This window comes from Sinohyriopsis cumingii, chromosome 6 (assembly GCF_028554795.1).
Source record: "Sinohyriopsis cumingii isolate HCF-2022 chromosome 6, ASM2855479v2, whole genome shotgun sequence".
Taxonomy (NCBI): Eukaryota; Metazoa; Mollusca; class Bivalvia; order Unionida; family Unionidae; genus Sinohyriopsis; species Sinohyriopsis cumingii.
This window is the reverse complement of record NC_142966.1, coordinates 117,055,021-117,070,613: the sequence shown is the minus strand read 5'-3', so window position 1 is coordinate 117,070,613 and position 15,593 is coordinate 117,055,021. Positions and strand designations below refer to the sequence as shown.

At 35.1% G+C, this 15,593-nt stretch overlaps 1 protein-coding gene across 1 annotated transcript in view; it reads left to right on the top strand.

Annotated features, from left to right (window-relative positions):
* Positions 1-15,593, top strand: part of LOC149797807 (FRAS1-related extracellular matrix protein 2-like) — a 266,726-nt gene that overhangs the window by 228,317 nt on the left and 22,816 nt on the right. Inside the window, exons 16-23 of the mRNA XM_089962791.1 lie at positions 20-184; positions 1,276-1,570; positions 5,438-5,537; positions 7,387-7,582; positions 11,863-11,967; positions 12,473-12,600; positions 14,136-14,397; positions 15,144-15,331. Coding sequence (XP_089818917.1) covers positions 20-184; positions 1,276-1,570; positions 5,438-5,537; positions 7,387-7,582; positions 11,863-11,967; positions 12,473-12,600; positions 14,136-14,397; positions 15,144-15,331 — 1,439 coding nt within the window. The remainder of the gene's footprint in view (positions 1-19; positions 185-1,275; positions 1,571-5,437; positions 5,538-7,386; positions 7,583-11,862; positions 11,968-12,472; positions 12,601-14,135; positions 14,398-15,143; positions 15,332-15,593) is intronic.

Here is a 15,593-nt window from a genome sequence, read left to right as displayed (position 1 = left end):
ATTCTTCATTCATCTCCAGGAAGTCAAGTTCAGTGCATGGCACGTGCGGTCAACCTGGAAGAGCAGCCTGGCAAGGAGTTGGGAAGTGACATTATCAGCATAAGCACAACAGAGGGCATGTGCATGCCCAGGGTCATTGGATCGATAGGGGCTGATCCATTCACTGCCAAACTAAGATACACAGGTTGGCTGAATACTGTTTATAATTCTGTTTATGATACATATCACTAATGAATCTAGAGGAAGGTTTGAGATGGGTAAATTTATATTCTCAGTTAAAATTGTGACAAACACAAAGTTGGTCACTGTACAGCTAGCAAACTATCCACATTACAAAATCAAACCCTCATAATAAAAAAGATGTGTGTGTGTGTGTGTGTGTGTGTGTGATCTGGATCTTCAACATAACTTTATTAATTTTTTAGTCATATCGCTATGATGCCTGCATTATGGCAGTTTATAGTGATGTATATTACTGGCATCATGCCACAGACATGTAGCATGATATCCCACCCAGTCACATTATGCTAACACCAGGCCAGCTAGTCATAACACTAACCTCTTAATGCTGATCACCTAATGTGGCAACTGTTAGTACCATTTTTGTAAGTCTTTGGTATGACTTGGCTTGGATTTAATTTTGAAAAATGCTTGATCTGCCATTAGATCCGGCTGTCATTACTAAATATGGAAAAACAACATTATCCACTATCTTCTCAAAAACTGCTCAACAAAAATTGATCAGACTTGACAGGAGTTATCCAAGTACATGGGGCTTTTCTCATCATTACAAATGATGCCAATCTGCCATCAATTATGGCCACTGTTACTAAAAATAGCAAAATCTTTCAAATGTTTCTATAAAACCACTCATCAGTATTGGACCAATGAGTTGGATGTGGAATCAAATATGGATGAAGATACTAAATAATAATGAAACCTTTGAAACAATTATTTTCATGATATATGCAGTCAACAACATAGAAAGAAGTTTCTGCAGAAAGCATTCTATTGACCCAGATCTCTTGGTCAACCAAGAGCATGAATGAAGTTCAAAGTCTTGAATATTTTATTTTATTTTATTGCAGTATCTGTCCAGGGTTAATAAATTATAATTATGTTTTTGATTATGATGATAAGGAAGAAAATATAAATCACTTCAATAAAATGGCTCACAAATACTGTTATATAAAATCACCAAACATTCAATTTATGGAAAGAACTCTGATGTATTAAAATTGCCCAGTATATTTATTACATGCATGATTTTTGTAGGACCCGATGATCGAGACTATCCCAACAGTGTCCGACTGTCGATAACAATCCCACATCGTGATGGCATGCTTCCAGTAATTTCAACAAGACTTCTATCAAACTTTGAGCTGACACTGAGCCGAGATGGAATACGAACTGCCCAGCATCGTTGCTCAAATCTTCTGGATTATGATGAGGTTCAAACTAGGGTTGGCTTTATTACAAATGCAACAAAAAATGGTAATATACTTGGAGAAATGGAACCATACCAGTTTAGCCCAGAACTAAGGAGTCAAACTACTTTGCGGTTCTACAGGTATTGACTACCAGGGTCTTGACATTTGCACTTTAATTCACAGTTTGAGTGAGAACAAAACTTCAGCAAATTTTGCAAAAATACAATATTTGCAAAATATTTTTGGCCAAAATTGATTTTGTAAATATTAAGCATTAGTTAAAATGAAAATTATTGCTAAAACATGGTGCATCAGATGTATTTTCAACAAAAAAATAATATTTTAAGAGGATTAAAGTTATTTATAAGGAATTATTTATAGTGATATAAACAAAGCCATATGTCTTGGATAAACACATAAATAGTGGCCCCTCATAATAGGATTGACCAGTAAACCCAGTATTTTCACAATGTTGCTCTTTTTTAGTCATAGTAAAATGTGAAATAGCACATGTACACGTCAGCAATATATCATACAAGTCACGCAAGAAATCCATCTATATTGTAGGTAGTCTTTTGCTTTGTTTTTTGACCATTAGGTAAATCCACCAAGTCATCAAGATGCATGATTTTGTCACTGTTGATACAGCAGGCTTTTCATTGATCAAGGTTACTTCCTGCTTCAACAGAATTCTGAAAAAAGCAAATTGGAAAGAAATAAAGAATGTCTCAGTTTTTCACATTGAATAATTAAGTCATTGAAAGTCATAACAACTGATGGTTTGAAATAAACGCAAGTACTATAAATTGACAGTTTGTTGGAAACAACTTACTTGAAATCAGTGACAGTGGATCTTTCACATAGAATCTGATGCCATTATCGGGAGTGATGGTTGAACAAAACTAAAGAATCCACAGAGAAATGGAATAATCATGCTGTTATAACCTGTATAAAAAAATTGTTTGAAAATGATCAAAATGAAACATAGGATTTCATTTTGTTAACTACTGTGCAGCACTTGAAAAAGACACCCATGATAGGGCTACTATATGTGAAGGCAGTCTTATATCTTTTCTACTGTATATCTTTCCTGTATAAATTTTTACAATGAATAAGAACATGTGAAAATAATTAAACAATAATTAATTTTCAATGAGAAATGCCAAAATAAATGAACTTAATGGGAACTTCAATAAAAAATTTATAGCTGCTGTGATGAAACAAGCTAGTACTAAATAAAACATCACATAATAGGCATGGACCCCAGAAAGTCCAAGAGGCAGCATAAACTCTACTCAGGAGGCCTTTATGGCACCTTTTCATCGAGAGTACATAAAACACTGTATACCATAGCTCTTCTCTAATGCCAGCATGATCTCTTCAGGCTGATTTCATTGAGCCGATTATAAATAATTAAATGTGGCTCCCAAATGGTATTTTGTTAGTGGGACATCTTGAGTTGGTCAGTCCATCTGAACAGCCATATTTCCATCAATTTCTCTCTGTGCAGCCATATTTCCATCAATTTGTCCATATGTACAGTCATATTTCCATCAGTGTTTGTACAGTAATATTTCTGTCAATCTGTCTGGACAGTCATATTTCCATCAATCTGTCCTTATGTACACATATTTCCATCAATCTGTCTGTCTGTGCAATCATATTTCCATCAATCTGTCTGTAGTCATATTTCTTATGTTCATATGTAGTCATATTTCCAGCAGTCTGTTCATATAGTTATATTTCCTTCAACCTGTGGTCACATTTCCACCAGTCTTTCCGTCTCTTGTCATATTTTCATGTATATTGTCATATTTCCACAAGTATGTCTATATATAAGCATATTTCCATCAATCTGTGGTCATATTTCTACAAATCTGTCTATCTGTAGTCCTATTTCCATCAATCTGTCTATCTGTACAGTTGTATTTCCATCAGTCTGTCTTTATCCTCAGAAGCTTATTAAGAAGATTTCACAGAAATGACTCAGTGGAGAGAATGAAATTTGATGAGCTTATTTGTACACATATGTAAATGACCTGATTCAATTTGCAGGACATTACAGCAATTTTATAAATTTTTAATGCATATTTTTGAACCTTTTAGACCTTTAGGATACAAAAACTTTGTTAACACAGTGAAGCAGTACCACTTGAGGTAGACAAAGATATGTTACAAACATAGCTTGACATCTGTATGAGGATGATCTGTTACAGGCCTGTTTTTACTTCTGTATGAGGATGATCAGTTACAGGCAGTTTTGACATTTGTCTGAGGATGATCTGTTACAGGCATGTTTTGACATCTGTATGAGGATGATCTGTTACAGGCATGTTTTGACATCTGTATAACTGATCTGTTACAGGCAGTTTTGACATCTGTATGAGGATGATCTGTTACAGGCATATTTTTACATCTGTATGAGGATGATCTGTTACAGGCATATTTTTACATCTGTATGAGGATGATCTGTTACAGGCATGTTTTGACATCTGTATGAGGATGATCTGTTACAGGCAGTTTTGACATCTGTATGAGGATGATCTGTTACAGGCATGTTTTGACACCTGTATGAGAATGATCTGTTACAGGCATTTTTGACATCTGTATGAGGATGATCTGTTACAGGCAGTTTTGACATCTGTATCAGGATGATCTGTTACAGGCAGTTTTGACATCTGTATGAGGATGATCTGTTACAGGCATGTTTTTACATCTGTATGAGGATGATCTGTTACAGGCATGTTTTGACATCTGTATGAGGATGATCTGTTACAGGCAGTTTTGACATCTGTATGAGGATGATCTGTTACAGGCAGTTTTGACACCTGTATGAGGATGATCTGTTACAGGCAGTTTTGACATCTGTATGAGGATGATCTGTTACAGGCAGTTTTGACATCTGTATGAGGACGATCTGTTACAGGCATATTTTTACATCTGTATGAGGATGATCTGTTACAGGCATGTTTTGACATCTGTATGAGGATGATCTGTTACAGGCATATTTTTACATCTGTATGAGGATGATCTGTTCAGATTTTAAGGCCATTACAGTAATTTTCTGGGTTTTTTTCATGTTTGAACTTTCATTGCCTATATATTCTTTGATGTGAATCTTGTTAGCATGAATAAAAGAAAACCACTTGAGATAGACCAATAAAAATTTAATAGACATATCAGCATTTATTTTTAAATGATAGTTTCAGAACCATTTCAACATTTTGAAAAGTATTTAGCTAATTTTATAACATTTTGGTCCTGAAATTTTTTTTATTAAAAATTTGCTTGCTCAATGCAGTAAAACCATTTTAGGTATACAAATGTAATGTAAAATGTGTGTGTGTATTAATTTCATACAATGGTGAAATGATTTGATTTTCTTGCAATTATAGGAATATTTTTTCTAGATTTTAAAACAAAATGTTTGGGCTGGGATTGTGGTCTGCATGTCTTTAGTTTGTGGCATGCATGTTTCACAAAAACAAAGTGGATGTGGATGGGTGGCAACTGTAAGGTGTACTCCCTTATAATACAGCACAACTTATGACTTCCATTGACATTATATGGAGGGTTGAGAATTTGAGAATGTCTGTATAGAAAGGTTGTTTTTAATCATCATCAGCTTGCTGATTAGAATATAAATGCTGAAAGGTGGAAAAATTTCAATCTTTGTTTTAATTTTTTGATACAAGGTTTTCATTGTAAAGAAGTATTTTAAATTTCTCTATGTTAAAACTGAAAAAGGCACTAATGGCATTAATTCATAAATAACTGGTTTGCAAAAATGTTTATGATGTACGGTATTGTGCAGATTAAATTAATTTTTACTTAGGAATCTGGTAAAAAAAAATATTAATTTTCACCACAAAAAAAATTCACTTGTTTTTGAAATTGTTTCAGATTAAAATGTAGGCTTTATCTGAAGCATTGAAAAGCTAACAGTCATGAAAACACTAACAGATTTTATGTCGCCGAATTTTTCAAATATCTTTTATTCTTTTCAGGAATTTAGACTTGGAATCCTGCTTATGGGAGTTTATCAGCTACTATAACATGTCTGAACTAGTCAGTGACTGTGGGGGTAAAATTGAAACGGATGGACAGGTGAGGATATTAGAGTGATTTAATGAAGATATAAAGGTAGGGCTCGAAAATTAGAAATTAACAAGAATCACACACTTGTGCATGCTAGATTAGACGCAGTGTAATTACAGGTATAATTATTGTACAAAGTTTTACTTTCCAACTGTCAATTAAGAAAAATTACAAAACTCATTGTTTGTAGGGTTTAATAAACCTGATGTCACTATGGCACATATGACTTTATTTTTTATGTATGCTTGAAAACAATAAGTATATTATACTGAGTTAATGGTGCTGATTGCCATTGTTAGACTAGTGGATATTCAAAATACATTGCCATTGTTAGACAAGGGGATATTCAAAATACATTGCCATTGTAAGACTAGTGGATATTCAAAATACATTGCCATTGTTAGACTAGTGGATATTCAAAATACATTGCCATTGTTAGACTAGTGGATATTCAAAATACATTGCCATTGTTAGATAAGTAGATATTCAGAATACATTGCCATCGTTAGACTAGTGGATATTCAAAATACATTGCTATTCAGGTTGGAAATATCAATTTTAAGCACGTGGCTTTTGAGTCCACTTTAATGCAAGTGACCTTTGACAGTTTAGCATTCAAATTACATACCACTTACATTCATATACAAGTCATGTCCAGCTATGACACCATAGACCCAGATCTGCCATGGCATTATGCACCAGCAGATCAGGGTCTATATTCTTTGTTCTTCTGGTTACACCCAACTAACTGCATAGACCCAGATCTGCCATGGCATTATGCACTGGCAGATCAGGGTCTATATTCTTTGTTCTTCTGGTTACACCCAACTAACTGCATAGACCCAGATCTGCCATGGCATTATGCACTGGCAGATCAGGGTCTATATTCTTTGTTCTTCTGGTTACACCCAACTAACTGCATAGACCCAGATCTGCCATGGCATTATGCACTGGCAGATCAGGGTCTATATTCTTTATTGTTCTGGTTACACCCAACTAACTGCATAGACCCAGATCTGCTGGTACAGTATGCAATGACAGATATGTGCCTTCAGTTTGTAGTTGGACTGAAGTGATTATATATGGACATTGAAGATCATTATAATATTAATGACCTTTGCCATTGTAGCAATTCAAAGCATTTTAACAGACATGGTTATTACACAGATGACAAAACATTATGGCAAATTGTGTTAAGATGTTTAATGAATATTTCTAATCCATGTTTTTAAAGTGGATGCATGTAAATAAAATAAAGTAAGGGTGACAAGGTGATCATCAAGACAGATGTACCATTAGATGTCATTTAAAAAGAGAAGAAAATGAACCATGTACATTGAAACAAATTACAAGTCAGAGTTATGTTCTTTGGATAAATTTAGGGGGGTCACAATTTTCAAAACTATAAATTTTAAAACCCAGAAATAACAGTAATCCTGTTTGAGTGTTTCCTTTGAACATCAGAGATATATCTATGAATACCACAGAAGGCCCCATTCATTCCTGTTAGAATGTGCTCCTTGCTTATTATAGGCAAATACAAAAATAGTGTTTACTGTGTATATTCGCAACTACAAACTGCACAGACCCATATCTGCCATCACATAATACACAGCAGATCAGGATCTATGCATTTTGTTAAGAGCAATCAGTAGAACAACCAGTATAGACCCTGATTTGCTGGCCTATTGCACAATGGCAGATTAGGATCTTTGTTGTTTGCAGTTGGACTGAACTTACAAGCATGTACATACAGTACCCCTCCAACGTAATTTTGTATAAAACAACAAATAATGATACTTGTGAATTAATGAATTCATATGCAAATAATGTATACAAAAATTGGTTTACATTTCAGGTTCTGAACCTGAAGCAGTCTTATGTCTCCCTGCGAATACCTCTTTATGTGTCCTACATTTTTCACTCTCCTGTTGCAACCGGTGGATGGCAGCATTATGATCTCAGCTCTCAGCTCAGAATGACTTTTGTTTACGATACATCTATATTGTGGCAAGATGGTGTCAGCAATCCAACAGATGAGTCGGGCTTCAAAGGTTAACCATTCCCACCACCATCATCATCATCCCAGTACACCTACCTATGCTTGATACTTGCCCTCTCACCCAACAAGATGTCAACGGTTCTGTCTGCCTATTGCCTTTCTAAAAACTTTATGCATGAAAACTATGTCAAGTGTGCTCAAAGCAGCTCAAATTTATTACAGTATGTGTTGACCACTATTGGTAGACTACCTGACTTGAGAGACCATGTTTTATTTGATAGTTTTGTTGTTGTTGTTGTTGTTGTTGTGGGGTTTAATGCCATTTTTCAGCACACGATAGGCTATACATGGTGGCCAGTATTAATGGTGGAGGAAGAACCAAGGAAAACCCCAGAAAGAACCACCGACCCACGAGAAGCTACTGGCAAGCTTTCTCACATACCCACATTGGCTCAATCTGAGACTCGAACCAGCGCATACAGAGGTGAGATGACAGTGATCTGTAACAGAGAGTGCTTTAGACCACTCGGCCACTGGGGGCCCCTTATTTGACAGAAATAATTAACCATTTTGCTTTCACATTCCACTCCCATGTTGCATATTCTATTCGCCAAAGTTCTTTTATCTTCCCCCCAATCAGACATGATTTTGGTCTTCTATAAAAAGTGCTGAAAATTTTTTAAGGGGGATTTGCGGTTCCTTCCCCAACAGGGTCATGAGGGGCAGTGCCCTTGATCTGGGGGTCCAAAAACGCATTTTACACTCATAAAAAACTGCTCCTGATGCAACTTATGATCATAAAATAAATCAAAATCATTTGAAAAACTAATAAACTTACCAAAAATGTTCAACTTCAATAATTTCATAATATTTATAGTCACATGAATTTGTTCTCCAATACTATTGTTGCTGAAGTTATTTCATGTGCATGTCATTGTTCACATCATAATTAAGTCACAATAATTTGTCAATTTTTGCAGCAAATATGTTGAATTTCTCTTTTCATAACAAATATGTTAAATAAACACCCAAGTACATGAACTATATATAAATAATCCCATATATTCACTTGTCTTTTTCTTCAATGGACACAACCTGTTGATATGCCAATCAAGCTCTTTTTGCAGCTTTGGCAATGATTTCTTTAGCCTTCATTTTTGTCATCACAGACTTTTTTGGCTCAATGTGCAATCATTTCTTTTCTTTCTCAATGAGAGCTGTTTTCCTTTCAAGCTGGTGCTTGTAGTGGTGACATGCAGTGCGCATATTCTTACAGAGGGCTACATCTGTTCTCTCGTGCAAGAAATCTTTCTTATAGTAATGGCACTTTTTCCAGATGCCTTCTGAGCTTCAATTTTTCTGTATGAGCTTCTTTTGTAGGTGCTGTTCCAATCTCTTCCAACCACGATTATCATAATTCAGACCTTTCTTGCAGAGGTCACGAAATGCCAGTCCTCTAGCGTTCAGTTTTCTTATAAGCTGAGTAACTAAATTTCTGTCAACTTTTCACACCAGCCATTCCCATTTTCATACGTTTTTTTAAACCTTTATCTAAACTTTTCATCTCATGGTCTCTCTCAACAACTCTTGACACCATGTTTTGCAAGCATGCTTCTTCTTTCTACTGCCATCAGTTTCTATTACACAAAGATTCATTGGATGAATTTAAACCATTGACCAATCAAAATACTCTTTACGAGAGTTGTGTGCTAGCTAATATATAGAACAAATATTTTACAAGGGTCATTGCAGAATAGGATGGGACAGACCATTTTTAACAAACCTGATCGGAGATGATATCAAAAATGGACTATATCAAGAAAAATCTGATTCAAGTCAGGAGAAAGCGGAATTCCAATTTAAAATGGAGAACAATCATGTTTGTACAATATAAACTGCTCATGTAGTGAGGCAGGTTTCAACTCCTACCCATTTAAGCTTAATCCCCTCCCTCCCTGCCCCCAATAAAGAGGAGGACTTGGAATGAACAACCAGGTAAATTAGCTGAAGAGAATGAAGCATTACCACCACCACCCCCAAAAAAAGACAAATTAGGGTGCAAATATTATGGACCCATTGACATGGCCATCCAGATTTAGAACTGAACAGTAAACGCTTTATGTTCTCTATTGTTGTTGTTGTGGGGTTTAACGCCATTTTTCAGCACACGATAGGCTATGCATGGCGGCCAGTATTAATGGTGGAGGAAGAACCCGGGAAATGCCCGGGAAGAACCACTGACCCATGAGAAGCTACTGGCAAGCTTTCTGACATACCCACATTGGCCGAATTCTAGACTCGAACCCACGCAGACAGAGGTGAGATGGCAGTGATCCATAATGGAAAGTGCTTTAGACCACTCGGCCACTCTGGGCCCCCTAAGTTCTCTATCAGATAAGCAATTGTAAATACCCACTTATTAACACTTTGACCACTATTTGTTTGAATACAGCAAGAATAATCATCAAAGAACAATGGGGTAATTATAGGAAATGCAGAATAGTAATCAGTTTTCAACTGACTGCATGATAATTGATTACAACTCAAAGCCATGTGTGTGTATTTAGATGGCTTTCTGTATCATTTTTATAATGTAAAAAAATTGCCCCTTAATTTGAACAACATATAATAGTGAGATCAACTTTGTTTACTGGAATTATTTGATTTACAAATTCAGATGAGAATCTTTTCTTTCATTTGAGCAAAACTTTTACACAGAACGCATCAAAGATTAGAGGAGAAGACTTGCTGGAATTATTGCTTATAGTTCAGTAATTATAAGATTAACACTAATCAGCTTTTTAATTAGCAAAGCTTATTTTGACATAAAATGTTGAGTGTTTCAAGAATTTGATGAATATATTCTAAAATCTTGTGAGCCATGCTACAATTGTATTATATACAAATTCATACTTGGTATCTTCCCCCAAATGGTCATTAACTTCTTGCACATTACATTATTTCATGAATGAACAAATATAGAAATTTTCAGGAGCCACTCCATGATCATATTATAGTCAAATTCATACACGATCTTTTCCCCAAAATAATAATAAACGTTTCTTACATTATTTCTCATACTTTGAAAAATATTTTTTTTGTGTATGAAAATGTTTTAGCAGAGCATGCTATAGCAGGGTCACACTAATATTTTATTAGGAAAATAATTACAAAACAGATTCCTCACCAAATTGGAGTTGCACATTTTCTGGTTTTCTTCCAGTCTTTGTCAGAGTGCAGTAAGATATTCTAAATATTTTCATTTTTGTTTGGCTGGTAAAATTTGTGTATAATCCTACACACAAACATTTCCCATGCACATTTGTGTATGATCCTACACACACACACACATTTCCCACACACATTCATATATGATCCTACACACATTTTCCATACACATTTGTGTATGATTCTACACACACACACATTTGTGTATGATCCTACACACACATTTCTCACACTCATTTCCTTGAACTTTATGTGATCCTACACAAATACATTTCTTTCACATATTTCAGTCACTTTAACTGTGATCCTGCACAACACACACACACATGCACATACACTTCAGTTGCTTCAACAATGTGATCCTTCACACACACACATTTCAGTTGCTTCAGCTGTGTGATCCTACACACACACAAAAATACACACATTTCATTTGCTTCAGCTGTGTGATCCTACACACACACACAATTTCTGTTGCTTCAACTTTGTGATCCGACACATACAAACACACACACACACACACACACACATTTCAGTTTTTTCAGCTGTGATCCTACACACACACACACACACTTCAGTTGCTTCAGCTGTGTGATCCTACACACACACACACGTACATACACACATTAATTTGCTTCTGCTGTGAGATTCTACACACATATGCATACATACACATACACATCATTTGCTTCAACTATGCATTTAAAATATGAAAATGAGCAAGTCTCAGCTAGGCCACACCTGACCAGAATATGAAAGGGGGCATCACTTGAGGGGAAAATAAGGTGTGTCACAGATAGAAATGGTGCATCCTTTGAGAATTGTATGCATATTTGACCCAGAAGATTGATCAGTCTTTAGTAAAAATGATGCTTAAAAAAAATGCTGCAAAATAACCTCCTGATTTTAAGTCCCAATCTCCCTTTCTTTATTTATTCAGTTTCCGTACTTGGCTTTTGAAAAGTTGACAAGTAGGTTTTTTTAAATTGTTTTAAGTGAAAGCTTTTTATCTGCATTTTTTTCTACATATTATTAGAAGTAATTTTCAGTAAAGTAGATCTATACATATGATGAGTTAAAATTAAATTTCTCTTTAATTTACAGGTTATTTATACCCTACTGGTATGCGACTGCAGGCTGATGGCACAATGGCAGTCAATTTCCGAACTGAGACCAGATTTAGAGGACAGTTTGTTCTCTCACATCCAGGTAAAGTCTAGACTCGCACTTTATTCCTATTTTTTGGGGATGATTTTAGTTGCCAGTGCTGTAAATAGTCTCCAGCAATAAGAGAAAGCAATATCAGTTCCAGCTTGGGTACTCTTTCTTTCAGTTTAAACTAATAAATCCACACTAGCATGTGACTGACTGAAATTCCCATTTCAGTGGAGACCGATTTCTTAGTGATGAATATTTTTTACATTTGGATGCAACTTCATAACTATAGAAGATGTATACCCATGTTTATCCATTCTTTCCACATTTGGCCATTAAACATTAAGTATTTCATTTTGGTCATTGAATTCAAATGTTGCAGAAGAATTGTGGCAAATCATTTACATTCTATGGAACTATCATTAAATTGAGCTGGATATTGTTCTTTATTTCAAAAGTAAAATGTGCCTTTGGAAAGTAATTTTTCATTAATATTAACAGTTGTAGACAGCTTTGAACCAAAGTACAGTTCACTTATATTCATTTGAAAAATTCTCAGGCTCTTCTGTCGTATCAAGAGTTACATCCCCTTATCAGCCAGGGTTGACCTTCACTTTGTCCCTGCTGAGGTCAGAGCCAAGTTTTGAGAACCCAGAACAGACTTGGGAATTCGTCTCCAACATGGCTGTAAGTTATTTGTGCATTTTATACCCAACTTAATCTGGTCCTGTCTGTCTGTCTGTCTATGTCCAGCCATCCCGAGAAGCTTGTTGGCAATATTGGGTAAAAATTACTTATTTGGCTAGCATGTTTGTATGAATAGATTGATTAGAATTTCAGACAATATTACTTTTTACTCAAGTTTTAGCGCACCTGACCAGAAGACCAAGTGAGTTTACGATATGATCATGTGTGCATTGTACTTCATCCATCTACTATCCAATAATATCTTGTTACCATTCCATATTTTCTGATCAAATTTCAGTCAGATATGGAGTATGGGTTTATGTCATCAAAACTCTCAGACAAGTTTGTTAATAGTGAGATCCATGTATACTAATGAGATGACCTTGCATCTGATTTACCAACCTTGCTCAGGAGACCATATTTTTAATCCAGTTTTGATCAGACCTGAAACATGGACTTATATCATTAAAATCATTAATAGATTTATTAAATGGGGAAGACATGCATATTAATGAGGTAATCTTACATCTGATTGGCTACCTTATTACCTTTTAGATGGCCAGATTTCTGATCCGATTTTGATCAAACTTGCTACCACTATGGAGACCAAATTCCATTCAGAGTTTGCTCCACCTTGTTAAATATCCTTATATCCTCATTGTCATAGACATGCACATATTAATCAGATGCGTTGCTTCTGATTGGCTTAGCTTTTTTACCTCTAGATCTAGAGAATATATTTCTCATCCAGTTTGTATAAACCTTGATGAATGGTATCATCAAGATTTTGGAAAGTTTAATTATGAGCAGTAGATTATGCATATTAATTATCTCATTATCTTTATAAGTTGTTTTTACCAGACTTTAGTAAAATAGGTAAATTTTGAGAGATAGTTTACCCATGTTGTTTTCTTGCAGTATTATGCTTGCTTAGTGAAATGGTTAGATGTTAAATTATGTAAAAGTTAGATGAGCAATATCAAACCCAAATAGGCCTAATCCGAATATAGTTGTTGTTGTAGTTGTTGTAGGGTTTAACGCCATTTTTCAGCACATGATGGCTATACATGGCGGCCAGTATTAATGGTGGAAGAAGAACCCGGAAAATCCCCAGAAAGAACCACGACCCTCGAGAAGCTACTGGCAAGCTTTCTCACATACCCACATTGGCCAAATACGAGACTCGAACTCATGCAGACAGAGGTGAGATGGCAGTGGTCCCGAATATAGTAAAGTAGGCGAAAGTAACATGATATAAAGATAGGAAGATAGTTTACATAAGTTATTTTTTTAATAGTTTTACATAAGCCTGCTTAGTGACATGGTCAACTGTTGAGTAATGTAAGCCAGGTGAATGATATCAGACCCACTTAGACATCTTTTTTTGATTTTCCTAGAGTTAAAAGCTCAATAGCCCTTGTTGGAAATGATTTTAATAAATTAAATTAAAGCTGAAAATGATCATTTTCAATGATCTCTATTTCTTCATATACAGAATCCATTACACAATTATGTCATTTAAAATCAAATTTCAGGTGAAAGATTACTCTGGGTTGTACCAGATTCATTTGATTCCTTGCACAACATCCTTGAATCAGGAGTATTCCATTCCAATCAGATGCAGCCCCATTGAACCTGTGACATTTGAGCTCCCAATCCGGTTCCAGCAAGTTAGTGATCCTGTTGCAGCCAAATTCACCCTGAACACTAGATTCCATCTGATCCGGAAGAGAGAACTTTGGCTAGCTGAAGATCCCATGGAACTGGAAAAGGAGGAGGATTCTGCTTTTGCACCTGGTAAGCTAGGCAGACACATGAAGAGACAGTTCAGTCATTGCTTCCCATTTTCATAAACTACTAAATCCATGAAGGAATATCTTTTAAGTAATTTATTTTTAAATATTTTATTAGTTATGACAGAAGCATAAATTTAAATGTCTTTAGTCAGTAAAAATTCATACATATTTAAGATATGGTCATTTGATAACAGAATGATCATGATCAGAGTTTATCAGATGTAAACCTGTCAAGAAATATGGTGTCTAGACTCTCCTTTTAAATTGCTATTGCCTTCAAGAATAAAATTTTGCTAAGGCTGTAATGTTTACACCTGTAAAACAGTTCTGTTTAGGTTGCTGTCTGTAAACATTTACAATGTAAAACAGCTCTGTTTCCTTTACTTGCTGTAAACAGCTATATCTGTAAAACAGATGTTTGGGTTATTGACTGTAAACAGCTCTTTTTCCTTTCCTGGTTGTTAAAATTTACATATGTACAACTGTGTTTAGGTTACTGTATAAATGACTAGGTTTATATTACTGGCTGTAAACATTTGCACGGTTGAACAACTAAGTTTAAGCTGTATGCTATAAACATTTGCATTTGTAAGCAAACTCAGTTTAGGTTACTGGATGTGAATATTTAAATGATTTTCAATCTTCCTTACTGCATTATTTCAGTTTACAATGTATTTTATTATTGGGGTGAAAAAAGTTTTCGAAGAGAGACATATAAATATCAAATTTCATTTTGACATGTTTTAGGTGACAAGATATATGGGAGAATCAATATTGACCCTGTTCAGAGCCTGGGAGATCAGTTCAAGTTGAACATTGAGAAGGTGTTCCTGTGTTCTGGAAAAGATGGCTACATTCCAAAGTATAACCCAGATAACCAAGAATATGGCTGTGTAGCCCAGTCTCCCAACCTTCAGTATGTCTTTAAGATATTGGTAAGAATAGTTATCACTCCTATTAAAATTAATGTATTGTAGCTATTGAGATGTCTTCTGTTTATGAGTCTCCATGTCCTTTATTATGTGTTTATGTATCTACATGTCCTTTATTGTGTGTTTATGAGTCTATATGTCCATTATTATGCGTTTATGAGTCTACATGTCCTTTATTATGTGTTTATGAGTCTACATGTCCTTTATTATGTGTGTATGAGTCTACATGTCCTTTATTATGTGTTTATGAGTCTACATGTCCTTT